At 54.2% G+C, this 17,928-nt stretch overlaps 2 protein-coding genes across 2 annotated transcripts in view; one reads left to right on the top strand and one right to left on the bottom strand.

Moving 5' to 3' along the window:
• Positions 1 to 7,206, top strand: part of TNFAIP8L1 (TNF alpha induced protein 8 like 1) — a 24,387-nt gene extending 17,181 nt beyond the window's left edge. Inside the window, exon 3 of the transcript XR_004260951.1 lies at positions 7,195 to 7,206. The gene's annotated coding sequence lies outside the window, so the exon portion shown is untranslated. The remainder of the gene's footprint in view (positions 1 to 7,194) is intronic.
• Positions 976 to 14,880, bottom strand: MYDGF (myeloid derived growth factor). Its single transcript, XM_032252192.1, has 6 exons — positions 14,611 to 14,880; positions 11,500 to 11,550; positions 7,881 to 7,942; positions 4,275 to 4,356; positions 3,518 to 3,590; positions 976 to 1,506 (listed from the first exon to the last, which is right to left on the bottom strand). Exons 1-6 carry the CDS (start codon positions 14,782 to 14,784, stop codon positions 1,427 to 1,429), a joined length of 522 nt encoding a protein of 173 aa, XP_032108083.1. The 5' UTR covers positions 14,785 to 14,880; the 3' UTR covers positions 976 to 1,426.
• Positions 14,881 to 17,928: the final 3,048 nt, after the last annotated feature.

The following is a 17,928-nucleotide window of genomic DNA, read 5'->3' as shown; positions in this document are numbered from 1 at the left end:
TCTCCTGCCTCAGCCTCCTGAGTAGCTGGGATTACAGGCACGCACCACCATGCCCAGCTAATGTTTTGTATTTTTAGTAGAGACGGGGTTTCACCATGTTGACCAGGATGGTCTCGATCTCTTGACCTCGTGATCCACCCGCCTCGGCCTCCCAAAGTGCTGGGATTACAGGCTTGAGCCACCGCGCCCGGCCTAATTTTTATTTTTTTTTCTAGAGATGGGGGTCTTGCTAGGTTGCCCAAGCTGGTCTTGAACTCCCAGTGTGAAGTGATTCTCCCGGCTTAGCCTCTTAAAGTGCTGGGATTTAGAGGGGTAAACCACCTGTTTTTGTTTTTAAAGTCATTGTGCTGCAACCCAGCTTCAAAAAACTAAGGGAGGATGGCCACAGTGGCCCATGCCTAATCCCAGCACTTTGGGAGGCTGAGGCAGGTAGATCGCTTGAGCCCAGGAGTTCGAAGCCAGCCTGAGCAACATGGCAAAACCCCGTCTCTATCCAAAAAAGATCCAGAAATTAGCCGGGTGTGGTGGTGCATGCCTGTGGTCCCGGCCACTTGGGAGGCTGAGGTGAGAGGATCACCTGAGCCCAGAAGGTGGAGGTTGCAGTGAGCTGACTGCACCACTGCACTCCAACCCGGGTGACAGGGCAAGACCCTGTCTCAAAAGAAAAACTAAGGGAAACCAATGTCCCCAGGATCCGGAGAGCAGGTTGGCCTTGGACACCGTCCTGTGGTGGGACCTCTGGCAGCCGCGGGGACCTGAGTGTGAAGTCACAGCATGTGGGGGGCCCAGGGACAGCAAGTGCCAAGGGGAAAGGGGGCAAGTTCACAGACAGCCGCCTTGGGATCCAGCGCTTTGATGCCTGCAGAAAAGTCCCACCCAGAGACACCGCCACCCACCTGCCCACAGTGGGGCTGTGTCAGCCACATCTGAGCCCCCGACCTGCAATGCCCAGCCAGGAGGACCCAGGCTCTCGGGTTGCTTTTTAACGGTCTTATTTATTTAAATATGAAAAAACATTTTCTCTCTTCCCAATTCATCTGAAAGGAGGTCCCCCGGGCAAACACAGGAAGGCAAGTCCTGCTGGCTCATGAAGGGCACTCGGCTGGGGGTTGAGGGAGCATGGCTGCTTTCCCCAGCTTGACCCCTGTGTTCCCACTCTCTTTGTTTCCCTGATCCTGAGTCCAGAAGAGCTCAGCAGGAAGTGGGGACGGGGAAGCTGTCGGGACCCAGCAGGGCTTTGGGCTCGCTGTTCTCTGCCCCAGGGCTTCAGCCGCCCTTCACGCCCCTCCGGACAACACAAGGTCAGCCCAGGCAGAAAACTTAGAATCCCTCCTAGAAAACCAATGATGTGCCGGCCCTTTCAGTGCCCCAGGCCCCTTCAGCTTCAGTGGAGATGAGAAAGCGCCACCCACAACAGGGCTGCTGGTCACAGCTCAGTGTGCGATGCCTTGGCCACGATCACCAGCTTGGACAGCTCAGCCTTGAATGCCCCGGGCCTGTGAGCCACTGCAAGAAAGAAACACAAGGTTGGGCCCTCAATATTGAAAAATCTCAGAAGTCCTGAGGACTTGGAGTGGGGCCCATGGTGGGGGCAGAGCAGGGAAGCAGAGCAGTCTCCAAAGCGGACTCCCCTGAGAAAAGGCCCCGGGCACTGAAAGTCTTACGGGTGACAGACAGAAAAATCAGTGGCATGGAGTGTGAGGTCGGTGGGGCTGACGCAGATGGCGGGAAGCGGGAAGCCACAGGAAGACCTGAGGTGGGAAGAACCCTGGTCATCTGTGCCATGCTGTAGAGAAGGGATGGGAGGAGGGGCAAGAAGAAGCCCAGGAAGGAGAGGATCCAGGCCTGAACAGGATGTGAGGTGGGTCAGGCTGCAAGAGCTCCTGCTCACTGGGTGAACCTGTCTTGAGGCCCACATGACACTTTTCCAGCAGGGTCAGAACTCTGGCTTCCACTGCTACACCCACTGCTACGGCCCTATCTGCTCTGCCCACTCCCTCACCTCCCACTCTTGCCCAGCTCGGCGTTCCTCTTCCTGCTCAGCATTGGCTCCAAGCAGCTGAACGTGGCTTGAGGACACCGGTGCTTCTCAGGCAACCAAAGGAGGGCCCTGATGTTTCCCAGTGACCCCTGCAGGCTCCCCTCAGCACGCCACAATCCCAACCTCAACGCCCTGATGTTTCTACTTTGTTTTATTTTATTTCGTTATTTTTTTGAGACAAGTCTTTCTCTATTGCACAGGCTGGAGTGCAGGGGTGTAGTCTTGGCTCACTATAACCTGCATTTCCCAAGTTCAAGCGATTCTCCTGCTTCAGCCTCCTGAGTAGCTGGGATGACAAGCATGTGCAAACACACCTGGCTAATTTTGGTATTTTTAATAGAGACGTGGTTTCACCATGTTAGCCAGGCCGGTCTGGAACTCCTGACCTCAGGTGATCACCCACCTCAGCCTCCCAAAGTGCTGGGATTACAGGTGCGAACCACTGCGTCCAGCCCTGTTTATTGTTTTTGAGACGGTCTCACTCTGATGCCCAGGCTGGAATGCAGTGGTATGATTATAGCTCAATGCAGCCTCGACCTCCTGGGTTCCAGCAATTCTCCTGCCTCAGCCTCCCGAGTAGCTGGGACTACCGGTATGCACCACCCTGCCCGGCTAAGTTTGTTTTGTTTTGTTTTGTTTTTTGACGTGAAGCCTCATTCTGTCTCCCAGAATAGAGTGTAATGGCACCATCTCAGCTCAGTGCCGCCTCTGCCTCCCGGGTTCCAGCAATTCTCCTGCCTCAGCCTCCCGAGTAGCTGGGACTACAGGTATGCACCATCACACCTGGCTAATATTTTTGTATTTTAGTAAACATGGGGTTTGTCGACTAAATCTAGCGGCTCCCTGGATACCCCACCCCCGCTTGCACACAGAACCCAAGCCACAGAAGTGGCCCCCCTGCTGACCCTCCAACCGCATCACACTCTCTTCGCACGGCCAGAGCGCTCTTCACACCAGACATGCCAACACCTTAGCAGACGCCACGTTTGCCAGGCTGGTCTCGAACTCCCGACCTCAAGTGATCCGCCTGCCTTGGCTTCCCAAAGTGCTGGGATTACAGGCATGAACCACCACATCCAGACTAATTTATGTAGAGACAGGGTCTCACTGTGTTGCCCAGGCTGGTCTTGACCTCCTTAGCTCAAATGATCCTCCCACCATGGCCTCCTGAGCAGCTGGGACAATGGGCATGAGCCAGGACGCCTGGCTAAGATAAAGTTCTAGTGCACACAGCCATACCCACTCATGGACATACTGTCTACAGCACCTTTGTGCCACACGGCGTAGCTCACACACAACCCACAGTGCCACAACACTGAAGACACTGACGAGGTGGCCTTTACAGAACCAGTATGTGGATGCCTGGTTTATAGTCTCCAGGACCTCTCTGGCTGACCTCCCTCCCCACACCGCCTCCCGCTGCCCGTGCTTGGATGGGGGTGTCATCACCCCTACCCCATCCCCATCTTTCCGTACCTGATGTTTTGGTTACTTCAAATTCCTCATTTTTCAGGGGGACGTCGCTTTCCCTTTCAAAGGCTGCTTTAGACTGAAAGAGGAGGAGCAGAACTTTAGCAGGGCCATTTCAATGCTTATCATCATTAGGAAAAAGATTGTTTGCTTTCCAGAGCAGCAGAGACTAAACCTGTGCACTTTTACTAAAGAGGCAGAGGAGACTTTTTTTTTTTTTTTTTTTTTTTGAGCCAGGACCTCACTTTGCTGTCCAGGCTACAGTGCAGTAGTACAATCATAGCTCACTGCAGCTTCGAAGTCCTGGACTCAAGTGATCCTCCTGCCTTGGCCTCCCAAGTAGCTGGGACTATGGGTGCATGCCACCACGCCTGGCTTTTTTTTACTTTGATAGATATAGGGTCTCGCTATGTTGCCTAGCCTGGTATTGAATTCCTGGTCTCGAGCAATCCTCCTGCCTCAGCCTCCTAAAGTGCTGGGATTACAGGTGTAAGCCACCGCGCCCAGCCTGGAGAAGGCTTTTCTGACATATACAAGAGAACCCAGCAGAGGCAAGTTACCGAACCCCCATGCCCCGGCATCTCCTGGCCTTGGGGGGGGGGGTCTGTGTGCCAGGTTCCTCCAAGTTACATACCCTCCCTCGGCAGGATTGGCTGTCCCCTCTCCTCCCTGTCCCCATGGAGCCCTCTCATGGCAGGACATGTGACAGCTGCCCCATGCACAGAAGCCACCCTCAGAGCCTGCCCCGCCCCGGGATACTCACATAGGCCATGGCGTACTCGATCTGAGCACCCCGCACCTCCGCCTTGAATTGTGTGAAGTACAGGTAGGACTTCCCCTGGGGCCTGCAGAGGAAGGAGGGCAAGGGCATCAGGCCGGGGCTGCTGGGTCTGGGTCTGGGTGCCCTGCAAGTAGCCCCAGCAGGGACCCGGGCTGGGGTCAGCAGGTCTCATGCCTGCTTCTCAGCATGGACGCTGCTCCTGCCCACTGCTGACTCTGGGAAGGACGGATGGGACCCTCAACATCAGACCCTCTTTCTTTTGTGCCAGAATGTTTCTTTTCGTTTTTATGGAGACAGAGTCTCACTCTGTTGCCCAGGCTGGATTGCAATGGCACCATCTCAGCTCACTGCAGCCTCTGCCTTCTGGGTTTAAGTGATTCTACTGCCTCAGCCTCCTGAGTAGCTGGGATTACAAGTGCCTGCCACCATGCCTGGCTAATTTTTGTATTTTTAGTAGAGATGTGGTTTCACTATTTTGCCTAGGCTGGTCTCGAACCCCTGACCTCAAGTGATACGCCCGCCTCGGCCTCCCAAAGTGCTGGGATTACAGGCGTGAGCCACTGTGCTCAGCCCCTTTGTGCTCGAATGTTCTTCCAGCTCATTCATGGATGTGCCTCTCTCCCCTGTGGGCAGGGAGCTGCTCAGGGACAGGACCCCATGTCCATTCACTGCACATGGCTTCTCAGGTGCTGACAGCAATCCAGGTACTGTGGTGAGGGCAGGGGCTGGGCAGTAAGAGGCCAGTAAAGGCTTCCCAGAGGGCAAGAAGTACAGGAGTTAACTAGGAAGGGGGAGGAGCATCTGCCCAGGTCTCCAGGAGACTGCTAACGGGCGCTTCTATGGAACTGGAGTGGTGGAAGGTGCCAGAAGGTGACAACAGGGGATGATGGCATCTCTGGTGTGAAGAGCACCTCTGGCCGTGTGAAGAGAGTGTGATGGGGGTGGAGGGACAGCAGGGGGACCAGTTCTGTGGCTGGGGTTCTGTGTGCACGGGTGGGGTGGGGGTATCCAGGGAGTCCCTAGATTGCTCTTTATGCCCTAGCAGCTGCCAACAGGCCAGGTCAGGGAGGGCCAGTCACTGCCTGAGACGGGGAGGCCTGGGGTGGCAGGTCTCCGGGCTGAGCATGTCCTTGGGGAGTTTTTCAGAGTTTGGACAGGAGGGTTCAGGCTCAGGGTGAGCCCGGCCTCCATCTCAACTGCTCCGGGCCTGTGCCCGCCCAGATGCCCTCTGGGGAGCCGGCACTCAGGGGTCCGTGCGGGGCGGGGGCCTGCAAACATGATGGTGACCGTGGGCCTCCCCATGACTATAGGGCGGCCTGGGTTCAGAGGGTCCCAGGCCTCTGCAGGGTCTCTCTGGGCTGATGGGGCCTGTCTCCTCTCAATGACCCTGCCAATGCCTCCTGGGGCCTCGGGCTGCCTGTGACACGGCCAGTCCCATGGAGCCGGTGAGAATCTCCCCAGAAACAACTGAGTAAACATCTGCTGTTTGCGAAGCGCCCCGAAGGGGACGGTGGGCCAACGCCCACGTGGCATCAAATCACACCCTGTCCTTTAATTAAACGTCGCCACTCCCTGGTCTCTGTCACCCATTTGTCAACGTGCCTTCGTCACGTTTGGAACTACAGCCTGGAGTTCTCCCTCCAAAATGTCTGCGCAAAATAAATGCTCAAGAAACACCCAATGTTTGGGCTGAGATATTCTGGACCAAGGATCAGGGAAGAAGGGACAAGATTCCTGAAGCCTTCTGACCCCCTCCCCACTGGGGGCCTGACGGCTTCCTTCCCTTCACGTCCACTCCCGGATCAAGCTGGGATCAAGCCGGGATCCAGGCAGCAGGGTTATGAGAATGAGAGGGACAGGTGGAGCTGGGGACCCAGAAACCATGAGCCTGACTGAGGGAGGCGGCAGGGGCAGAACGAGGCGGTGTGGGGACTTGGGGAGGGGCTGTGGACCCAGAGATGTGTGTGTCAGCCAGGTGGAGGACAGTGCAATCTGATTCCCAGATGTCTGCACCCCGAGACGGCTGTGAGCCACCAGGCGGGTCCTTCAGAGAGAATATGCTGGAAAAGACCTGCCTGAGGGGACACAGGAGGACATGCTGGTGCCCCTACTGGCGGGACACACTCCCCAGGAGATGGCATCGTCCAAACTTCCACAGCCAGGACCCCACAGCCTCCCACACCTGTTACCACCCGGCTCGTCCCCAGTCCGCCTCTTCCCTGCACCTGTCCCGCCAGTTCCACCAAGACTCGGCCCAGCACCTCCCTCCCCTCCCACCCCAGCTGGCTGATTGTACAGCTTCCAATCTGTGTCCTCGCCAACTTCATTCTACACAGCCTCCATCTGTACCCTCCCTCCCTCCCCTCCTCCTTCTCACAGCCTCCCATCTGTGCCCACTATCATTCTATGGAGCCTACGATCTGTGCCCTCCCCATCCTTCCTGGTCGGTGCCTGGAGGGGCTCCCTGCCTCAGCCTGCCTCCTTCAGCCAGAGGGGTCTGAGCTCTGCAGGTTCCTGCAGGGAGCTCTCTGGAATAGGACTCAGCCAGGAAGAGAAACCAGGCTGACACAGACCTCAGGGAGGATTAGCTTTGAGGACGTCATGCTCGGTGAGAGAAGCCAGACACCAAAGGCCACACAGGGCTTGATCCCATTTCTATGAAATGTCCAGGACAGGCCCATTCAGAGACAGGAAGAGGATGCGTGGCTGCCGGGCCCCGGCGAAGGGGAGTGACTCTGATGGGGACAGTTTCTTTTCAGGGGAGGAAAATGTTCTGGACGCAGACGGAGGTCCGGCACACCTCGGGGAAAGTACTACATGCCGCTGAAGTGTAAGCTTAAAATGCTGCATTTTATGGAATTTTATCTCAATTTTTAAACACTGCCAAAAAGGGCCGGGCAAGAGGCTGACCCCTACAATCCCAGCCCTCTGGGAGGCCAGGGCGGGCGGATCACTGGAGGCCAGGAGATTGAGACCAGCCTGACCAACATGGTGATACCCCGTCTCAACTAAAAATAGAAAAACTAGCCAGGTGTGGTGGCACATGCCTGTAATCTCAATTACTCGGAAGACTGAGGCAGGAGAACTGGTTGAACCCGGGAGGCAGAGGTTGCAATGAGCCAAAATTGCACCACTGCACTCCAGCCTGGGCAACAGAGCAAGACTCCATCTCAAAAAAAAAAAAAAAAAAAAAACAACTGCCAAAAAGCCCTTTGGTGACTTTGTGTCATGCTTTAGGGAGGGTGGAGCCTTTCGGGGCCTTCCCAGGCCCTGCCCGATGCTCTGGACCGTCTGAGCTGCTTCTCCCTCCCTGGGACATTGCCCCGCACAGGCCCCCCAGGATCCCCCAGCCTCAGCGTCAATGCACTTCCTTGAGGAGCACTCCTACCCCAGCGACGCTGCCGCCCTGTGGGGAAGCCCCCACCTTCATGTGCACGAGTCCCCACTGGCCTGTGTTCCCCTCTAGGGGTGCGGCCACCATGTGTCTGTCCGTCCTCTTCCCCTCTCCTTCCCTGCCTTCTGAAGCTGCTCCTGAGGCCACAGGGCAGGCCCACAGCAGCCGGAAATGTCATCCCCACCGAGTCTCACCTCCAGATGGTGCAGGTGAAGTGCTGGTGGTCTTCGCTGGTCCCCAGACTCATCTGCCATTGCTGGGGAGAGAAGACAGCGCGGGTCAGCCGGGACACACGGGCACTCCTGCAGACTTCCAGCTGTGCCTCCAGTTCCACAGTCAGGGCAGCTCTTCCGTGCCTCCCGATTCCGGGGCTGGCCACCTAATCCCCCGACCCGCCCTCCTGGTGGCCTGAGGTTTGCAGTCCATCTGTGATCAGGGAGCCTGCCTGAACCACGTCCTTCCAGTAAAAGTGGTGCCTCTAATGCAAACCACCGTAAAGCGGCTCCCAGTGACGGGGAAACAAGAACGCGCTTTTTTTTTTCTTTTGAGATAGTGTCTCTCGGTGGCCCAGGCTGGAGTGCAGTGGTGTGATCTCAGCTCACTGCAACCTCCACCTCCTGGGCTCAAGCCATGCTCCCACCTCAGCCTCACCAGGAGCTGGGACGACAGGTATGGTCACCAACATACACCCAGCTGGTTTTGGTTTTGTAGAGTCGCTGTCTTGCTGTATTGCCCAGGCTGGTCTCCACCTCCTGGCCTCAAGCAATCCTCCCACCCTGGCCTCCCAAAGTGCTCGGATTACAGACACAAGCCACAACGCCAGGCCTGAGAACAACTCTTGAACATATGAAAAGATGTCCAATATCATGTATGAAAACAGTAGACAGGCAAGCTGAACTGCAGTAAGATGCCCTTTTCTCACAAGTCAGAAGGGCAAAAGCCCGCAGTCTGCTCACAAACCATGTGCGTGTGGAAGCCAAGGCTCTCCCATGGCATCGGTAGGGCCGAAACGGCTACGATCAAAATGGAGACGCAGGCCGGGCAGGGTAGCTCACGCCTGTCATGCCAGCACTTGGGGAGACCGAAACGGGATGATCGCTTGAACCCAGGAGTTCAAGACCAGTCGGGGAAACATTCCAAGATCCCCGTCTCTAAAACCACCGGCATCTTGCAGGATGTTACCACTGGGGAACCTGGTTAAAGAGTACTTGGATCTCTCTCCGGATTTCCTTTCTTTCTCTTTTTTTTTTTTATTTTTAGTACAGATGGGGTCTCACCATATTGGCCAGGCTGGTCTCAAACTCCTGACCTTGTGATCCACCCACCTTGGCCTCCTAAAGTGCTAGGATTACAGGCCTGAGCCACCGCACCTGGCCCTCTCTGTAGGATTTCTTACAACTGAATATAAATCTACCATGATCGCAAAACGTACAGTTTTACATTTTGTCTTTTCTGGAGACAGGGTCTCGCTCCATCACCCAGGCTGGAGTGCAGTGGCATGATCTCAGCTCAATACAACCTCTGCCTCACAGGTTCAGGCGATTCTTCTGCCTCAGCCTCCCAAGGACCTAGGATTACAGGCGCCTGCCACCATGCCCTGCTAATTTTTGTATTTTCAATAGAGATGGGGCTTCACCATGTTGGCCAGGCTGGTGTCGATCTCCCGACCTAAGGTCATCTACCCACCTCGGCCTCCCAAAGTGCTGGGATTACAGGCGTGAGCCACAGCGCCCAGCCGGTCCATTTTCTTAAAAGTAAGACTGGGCCAGGCATGGTGGCTCACACCTGCAATCCCAGCACTTTGGGAGGCTGAAGTGGGCAGATCAAAAGGTTAAGAGATCAAGACCATCCTGACCAACATAGTGAAACCCCATCTCTACTAAAAATACAAAAATTAGCTGGGCGTGGTGGTACGCTCCTGTATTCCTAGCTACTCAGGAGGTTGAGGCACAAGAATTGCTTAAACCTGGGAGGTGGAGGTTGCAGTGAGCTGAGATCGTGCCACTGCACTCCAGCCTGGCGACAGAGTGAGACTCTGTCTCAAAAAAGAAAAAGAAAATGGACCTTCGCGACCAGGCTGGCCAACATGGTGAAACCCTGTCTCTATTAAAAAAAAAAAAAAGGTTGGGCCCAGTGGCTCATGCCTGTAACCCCAGAACTTTGAGAGGCCAGGGTGGCAGATCACAAAGTCAGGAGACTGAGACTATCCTGGGCACCATGGTGAAACCCTGTCTCTACTAAAAATGCAAAAAAATTAGCTGGGCGTGATGGTGCACGCCTGTAGTCCCAGCTACTCAGGCGGCTGAGGCAGGAGAATTGCTTGAAACCAGGAGGCGGAGACTGCAGTGAGCCAAGATCACACACCATGGCACTACAGCCTGGGCGACAGTGGAGTATCCGTCTAAAAAAAAAAAAAAAAAAAAAAAAAGAAAAGAAAAAAAAAATGGACCCAGGAATCCCCCTTCTGGGTGGTTTTCCCACAGATGTAAACGCACTTGTACAATGAACTCCAGCCAAGGTCATTCCCGGACTGGACTGGAAGTAACCCTGAATCCATTAGCATCGGCTTCTCCAATCAACACCACGTGTCCACACAACTGAAGTACATTACACAGGATACAGAACGATCTCTAGGAGGTCTGGCCAGTGGCTCATGCCTGTAATCCCAGCACTCTGGGAGGCTGAGGTGGGCCTATCATTTGAGGCCAGGAGTTCAAGGTCAGCCTGGTGAACACGGCGAAACCCCATGTCAAGGTGTTCACGGGGCCAGGCTCTCAATGGAGCTGGAGGTCCTCTTCCAAGCTCTTGTGGCCGCGACAGCTTTCATTTCCTCTCGGTTGTAGGACTGAAGTCCTCATTTCCTTGCTGCCGGCCAGAGGCTGTTCTCAGCTCCCAGAGGCCGCCTGCACTCCCTGCCCTGCAGTGCCCTCAAGGCCAGCAGTGGAGTGGTATCTGCGTCCATGTGCTTCAAATCACTTTTTTTTTGAGACAGAGATCCTCCCATCTCAGTCTCCCAAACAGCTAGAACCAAAGGTGCACAGCACCACGCCCAGCTAATCTGTTTATTTTCTGTAGAGATGGGCATGAGCCACCATGCCTTGCCGGTGACTCTCTCTCTCTATTTACTGAGACAGAGTCTCGCTTGTCGCCCAGGCTGGAGGGCAGTGGCACAATCTTGGCTCACTGCAACCTCCACCTCCTGAGTTCAAGTTACTCTCCTGCCTCAGCCTCCCGAGTAGCTGGGACGACAGGCATGTGCCACCACTCCCGGCTAATTTTTGTATTTTTAGTAGAGACAGGATTTCGCCATGTTGGCCAGGCTAGTCTCGAACTTCTAACCTCAGGTGATCTGCCTGCCTCAACATTGCAAAGTGCTGGGATTAGAGGCGTGAGCCATGATGCCCGGCCTGTGATACCCTGAGTTTGGTTTTATGAAGCACACAGCTGAGCTGACCCAGGCTTCTGACCTTCAAAGCTATGCGATAATACATGGGTGCTGTTTGAAGCCCCTCAGCTGTGAGAACGTGTTACACTGCACATAAAATACAACACTGCAATAGATGCTCATGGGGATGGCAGGCTCCCATCTCTCATCCCTCCTTTTGTCCAGATATTTGCCTGCTCTGTGGAATAATGACAGCAGAATCTGCGATCACTGTTTAATGCCAATACTCTCCCTTTTCATTGGTTCAAGAAGAATCATTCAGTGAGGGTAACGTGATGTATGTGAGATCCAACCCTCCTGTCTGCTGCAAAACAGCTCCATACAACAGATGCTGTCACAGAAGCTACAAGGGACTTTGCACAACTCACCTCATTGGTCCCTCCTTGAGAGGCGTAAGTGAACATACACGTATATTTGTCCTAGAGAATGGAAGGAAAAAAAGAGGTTTGGTAGAAAGTAATTTTTACTTTTTCCCCCCCGAGACGGAGTCTTGTTCTATCACCCAGAGCTGAAGTGCAATGGTGAAATCTTGGCTCACTGCACCCTCCGCCTTCTGGGTTTAAGCAATTCTCCTGCTTCAGCCATCCAAGTAGCTGGGATTACAGGCACGCACCACCATGCCCAGCTAATTTTTTAATTTTTAATACAGACAAGGTTTCACCGTGTTGACCAGGCTGGTCTTGAACTCCCAACCTCGTGATCTGCTGCCTTGGTCTCCCAGATGGCTGGGATTACAGGTATGAGCCACCACACCTGGCCGGTAGAAGGTAATTTTTATTTTGTTTAAGAGACAGGGTCTCGCTGTCACCCAAGCTGGAGTGCATGATCACTGCAGCCTCAACCCCCCGGGTTTGAGCGATCCTCCTGCCTTAGCCTCTGAAGTAACTAAGACAGTAAGTACAAAACCACCACACCCAGCTAATTTTTATTCTCTCTCTCTCTTTTTTTTTTTTTTGAGACAGCCTTGTTCTGTTGCCCAGGCTGGAGTGCAGTGACATGATCTCAGCTCACTGCAACCTCTGCCTTCCATGTTCAAGTGATTCTAATGCCTCAGCCTCCTGAGCAGCTGGGACTACAGGTATGTGCCACCAGGCCCGGCTAATTTTTATATTTTTAGTAGAGATAGTGTCTTGTTATATTGACCAGGCTAGTCTTGAATTCCTGGTCTCACATGATCCACCCACCTGGGCCTTCCAAAGTGCTGGGATTAGAGGCATGAGCCACTATGCCTGGCCCTGGCCAATTTTTTCTTTTTTGGGGGTGGGGGGATGGAGTCTTCTGTTGCCCAGGCTGGAGTACAGTGGCGTGATCTCGGCTCACCGCAACCTCCGTCTCCCAGGTTCAAACGATTCTTCTGCCTCAGCCTCCCGAGTAGCTAGGAATACAGACGCCTGCCACCACGCCCGGCTAATTTTTGTATCGTTAGTAGAGACGGGTGTCACCATATTGGCCAAGCTGGTCTCGAACTCCTGACCTCGTGATCACCCACCTCGGCCTCCCAAAGTGCTGGGATTATAGGCATGAGCCACTGCGCCTGCCACTAGCCAATTTTAAAAATTATTTGTAGAGACAAGGTCACCCTATGTTGCCCAGGTGGGTCTTGAAGTCCTGGCCTCAAGTGATCGTCCCACCTTGGCCTCCCAAAGTATTAGGATTACAGACATGAGCCACCACACCTGGCTAGAAGGCAATCTTTAGTGCAAAAAAAGTACAGGGTCTAAGGATGCCAAAAATCAAGACTCCACTTTCAAACATCTGTACTAAAAGTGAAAAAGGCAAAGTGAGATCCCTCTGGCTGATGTCTGTGGGGGTCAGCCCTACAAGGCATCCCAGTGGCTGCAGACCCATAAATCCCCTGTCTGCCTTCCTTCTGTGGAGCTCCTGGGTCAGGACAAATAACCCACATGGCCTCTGGGGGAGGAAGAACAAGAAGCAGGGGCTCACCCTCACTCCAGCACCCATCCCTCTAGGAACATGGGCTTTCAAAGCAGGAACACCAGGCTGGGTGCAGTGGCTCACGCCTGTAATCCCAGCACTTTGGGAGGCCGAGGCAGGCAGATCACCTGAGGTCGGGAGTTCGAGACCAGCCTGACCAACATGGAGAAACCCCATCTCTACTGAAAATACAAAAAATTAGCCAGGCGTGGTGGTGCACACCTGTCATCCCAGCTACTTGGGAGGCTGCGGTAGAAGAATCGCTTGAACCCAGGAGGCAGAGGTTTCGGTGAGCAGGGATCATGCCATTGCACTCCAGCCTAGGCAACAAGAGCCAAACTCTGTCTAAAAAACAAAACAAAACAGAACAGCAGGAACACCTAGGGACCCCGGACAAGTGAACATCTTTCTGAGCCTCTATTTTCTCTGTTTCTCTTTTTTATCTGAAGCATTTTCTCATCTGTAACTTGGGCCTAACATATAAAGGACTTGGCATCACACCTAGCTATAAGTAAGTGGCCAATAAACCAGCCTGGCACGGTGGCTCACGCTGTAATCCCACCACTTGGGGAGGCTGAAGTGGTCAGCTGGCTGGAGGTCAGGAGTTTGAGACCAGTCTGGCCAACACAGAAAAACTCCGTCGCTACTAATAATACAAAAATTAGCTAGGCATGGTGGTGCATGCCTATAATCCTAGCTACTTGGGAGACTGAGGCAGCAGAATCACTTGAACTTGGGAGGCAGAGGTTGCAGTAAGCCAAGATCATGCCACTGCACTCCAAGCCTGGGTGACTGAGAGTTCGTCTCAAAAAAAATTAAATAAATAAAAATTCTTAGAGCCTGGCGGCACGGGCCTGTAACCCCAGCTATCCGGGGGTTTGAGGCAGGAGAATCGTTTGAACTCGGGAGACGGTAGCTGCAGTGAGCTGAGATTGCGCCACTGCACTCCAGTGTTAAAAAAAAAAAAAAAAAAGGAAATGGTCAAAAACCAGTATCGATACCGCAGTTACAGGCAGGGAAAGAGAGGCTGAGAAGGGAAGGGACTTTCCCGACAAGCTGAGTAGAGGGCTGGGCTAGCCCCCAAGCCTGCTGCTTCCAGGCAAGAAGGGACCAGCCTCACACCCTAGGTGAGGGGGAACTTTGTGCAATGGAAGGACGACGCACTTCCTCCCTCTTCGGAGCCGCAGCGACAGACTTCCTTCAGGCCCAGGAGGGCAGATACCCCTCAGCCTCCGGCCGCTCACGTTACTACCCCCTTCCCACCTCTGCGTCTGGAGGGCAGGGCTGCCTGGACACTCTGGGCAGGTGACAGGTGACCACGCCCCCCTCAACGCCGCCGGCGCCCCCGAAGCCCCGCTCCCTAGTTCACGCCTGCCCCAGTGATGACCCCGGCCTCGTGGTCCGGCGCCCCCCACTCAGCCTCCGACCCTAACAGAGTCCGCGTCCCTTCCTCGGTACCCACTTCCGCAGTCCGCCCCCAATGCTCCGCTCCCCGTCCCCGTGCCTGCCAGCCCTCAAATACCCTGGATGGCGGTGGCACGTACCCCCGGTCCCACGTTCTGGGAGAAGGAGTGCACGACGCCGCCAGGCCGCACGTCAAACGCTACCGTCGTGGGCTCGGACACCGCCTCCGCCGGCCTCAGCGCCAAGGCTCCTAAGAGCAGCGCGGCCCACAACCTCGCGCAGACGCCGTTCCGCCCTCCGCTGGGCGCCGCCATGTTGGACTAGGGTCCTCAGGGCAGGGGCGGGTGGACGGGACGCGGCGAGGGACACGTGGAGCGTCCGACGTGGGCATCGGCGGGGCCACGTGACCCGGCGCGCCCCGCCCTCTCCACCTCCCGGGGCCGCCATCTTGGGGGCGGGACTTTGCCACGAGGGCGGGGCCTGCCGAGGGGGCGGCCTCGCCCCCGTGATTCTGAGGAGCTTGGCGATCTTTGGAGGGTCCTTCAGATGGTCTTGGAGATAGTTTTGGGGGTCAGGGTCCTTCACCAGCCCTGTGACTTCCTAACAGCTCTTCCAGTTTGGAAATGTACAGGGAATGAGAGAAATCAAAGGTCACCATTAGCCAGACTTCTCAAAATCTTCGCAGCCAAGATGTGCCTGCATCGATGTTCAAAATTAGCTGGGGGAAAAGTAGGGTGGGAAACAGGGTATTTGCACGGCCTCAAAGCATTCCCCACAGACAGCAAAGAGAAAAATAGTGGGCCTGGTGTGGTGCCTCACACCTACAATCCAGCACTTTAGTAAGCCAATACAGGTGGATCCTCTGAGCGCAGGGGTTCGAGACCAGCCTAGGCAATATGGTGAGACCACCCATCTCGTAAATAAATGGCTGGGCGCGGTGGCTCACGCCTGTCATCCCAACACTTTGGGAGGCTGAGGCGGGCGGATCATGAGGTCAGGAGATCGAGACCATCTTGGCCAACATGGGGTTTAGTAGAAACCCTGTCTCTACTAAAAATATAAAAGTTAGCTGGGCGTGGTGGTGGGCACCTGTAATCCCAGCTACTCGGGAGGCTGAGGCAGGAGAATTGCTTGAACCCGGGAGGCGCAGTTTGCGGTGAGCCAAGATGGCGCCACTTTACTCCAGCCTGGTGACAGAGCAAGACTCCGTCTCAAAAAAATAGAAATTTTTAAAAGAAATGGAAAAATAGGAATTTTATAGTGGAGATGTCTTAGGCAAACATTCGTGACCTCGCAGATCATTAGCTCATCACCAGGTGAACCTAAATTGAGAGACATTCTACAGAATAACCCTTGGGAGTCTTTCAAGTGTCCTGTGCGACAGAAACTTGAGGAAGACCTCGGTGAGACAACTGAATACGAGGATGCAGGATTGGATCCCGGCCTAGACAAAGGAGGGAGGGAGAGATGGCTACATTCTATTAAGGCCTGTGTATTTGTGGGGTTTTATTTTGTTTTGTTTTTGAGACAGTCTCGCTGTGTTGCCCAGGCCGTAGTACAGCGGCACCATCTCAGCTCACTGCAACCTCCACCTCCTGGGTTCAAATGATTCCCCTGCCTTAGCCTCCGGAGTAGCTGGGACTACAGGCACGCACCACCACGCCCAGCTAATTTTTCATTTTTATTAGAGACGGGTTTTCACCATGCTGTCTAAGCTAGTCTGGAGCTCCGGACCTCAAGTGATCTGCCTGCCTCAGCCTCCCACAAAGTCCTGTTATTCCAGGTGTTAGCCATCGCACCTGGCCAGTCTGTGTATTTGTTTTTTGTTTTTTGTTTGTTTTTTTTTTTTTGAGACAGAGTTGTTGTTACCCCGGCTGGAGTGCAATGGCGTGATCTCAGCTCACCGCAACCTCCGCCTCCTGGGTTCAGGCAATTCTCCTGCCTCAACCTCCTGAGTAGCTGCAGGCACGCGCCACCATGCCCAGCTAATGTTTTGTATTTTTAGTAGAGACGGGGTTTCACCATGTTGACCAGGATGGTCTCAATCTCTTGACCTCGTGATCCACCCGCCTCGGCCTCCCAAAGTGCTGGGATTATAGGCGTGAGCCACCGCACCTGGCTGTTTTTTTTGTTTGTTTTTTTAAATAAAGATGGAATTTCACCGTGATGGCCAGGTTGGTCTTGAACTCCCAACCTCAGGAGGCGATCCATCCACCTGGGCCTCCCAAAGTGCTAGGATTACAAGCGTGAGCCACCGTGCCCGGCCCTGTGTATTTGTTAATAGGATTATGTGGCTGTTCACTTTCTGGCTTTAATAACCAGGCTTGTCCTAGGTGTGAATTACAGGTGTGAGAGATTACAGGTGTGAGTCACCACACCAGGCTGGTCTGTGTATTTGTTAATTGGATTATGTGTGTGTTTGTTTCTAGAGTCTCACTCTGTTGCCTAGGCTGGAGTGCAGGCATGACCTCAGCTCACGGCAACCTGTCTCTCGGGTTCAAGCGATTCTCCTGCCTCAGCCTCCTGGGTAGCTGGAACTACAGGCACATGCCACCATGCCCGATTAATTTTTTGTATTTTTAGTAGAGACGGGAGTTCACCATGTTGGCCAGGCTGATCTCGAACTCCTGACCTCAGATGATCCACCCACCTCAGCCTCCCAAAGTGCTGGGATTACAGGCGTGTGCCACTGCGCCCGGCCCTCAGATTTTCAACTAGAGAAGAAAGTCATTCTTTGATTATAAATGGCTAAGATTTCAAGAAAACACCAGTGGCCAGGTCTGGAGGGTCCAGAATTGAGTTGGTGTTTTCAGTCCTTCCCAACTGGCAAAAAACAGAATCCAGAGAGAAAACATCATAGGTGACTCCTAAGATGGGTTCAAATGCACGCTTTGAGGAAGTAAATCACTCTACTCCATAGCTACGGAACGTGGTCAGCCCCAGGAGGGGAGAAGGACCCCGGAGATGGCCCACTCCTCCGCCGATGACAGAAGTCCAGGCCGGTTGTCTTTCTGCAGTGGCAGTCTGCTGTAAACTGGGATACCCACTTGCGTTATGAAACTTCTTGGCCAGGTGTGGTAGTTCATGCCTGTAATTCCAGCATTTCAGGAGGCCAAGGTGTGTGGATTGGTTGACCTCAGGAGTTTTTTTTTTTTACATATAAAATATGCCAGGCCGGGAGCGGTGGCTCAAGCCTGTAATCCCAGCACTTTGGGAGGCCGAGGCGGGTGGATCACGAGGTCAAGAGATCGAGACCATCCTGGTCAACATGGTGAAACCCCGTCTCTACTAAAAATACAAAACATTAGCTGGGCATGGTAGTGTGTGCCTGTAATCCCAGCTACTCAGGAGGCTGAGGCAGGAGAATTGCCTGAACCCAGGAGGCGGAGGTTGTGGTGAGCCGAGATGGCGCCATTGCACTCCAGCCTGGGTAACATGAGTGAAACTCCGTCTCAAAA

Source organism: Sapajus apella, unplaced genomic scaffold (genome assembly GCF_009761245.1).
Source record: "Sapajus apella isolate SASKATOON/1434 unplaced genomic scaffold, GSC_monkey_1.0 scaffold77, whole genome shotgun sequence".
Lineage (NCBI taxonomy): Eukaryota > Metazoa > Chordata > Mammalia > Primates > Cebidae > Sapajus > Sapajus apella.
The sequence above is the reverse complement of the archived record's forward strand: the minus strand, read 5'-3'. Positions and strand labels throughout refer to the sequence as shown.

Bases quoted from the DNA above. Each gene is read 5' to 3' on its own strand.
- MYDGF (XM_032252192.1), bottom strand. From the start codon at position 14,784: ATGGCGGCGCCCAGCGGAGGGCGGAACGGCGTCTGCGCGAGGTTGTGG. The intron at 7,943-11,499 runs GTGAGTTGTGCA...TTCTCTCCCCAG, and splicing joins CTCAAGGAGGGACCAATGAG to CAATGGCAGATGAGTCTGGG. The intron at 4,357-7,880 runs GTGAGACTCGGT...CTTCCTCTGCAG, and splicing joins TTCACCTGCACCATCTGGAG to GCCCCAGGGGAAGTCCTACC.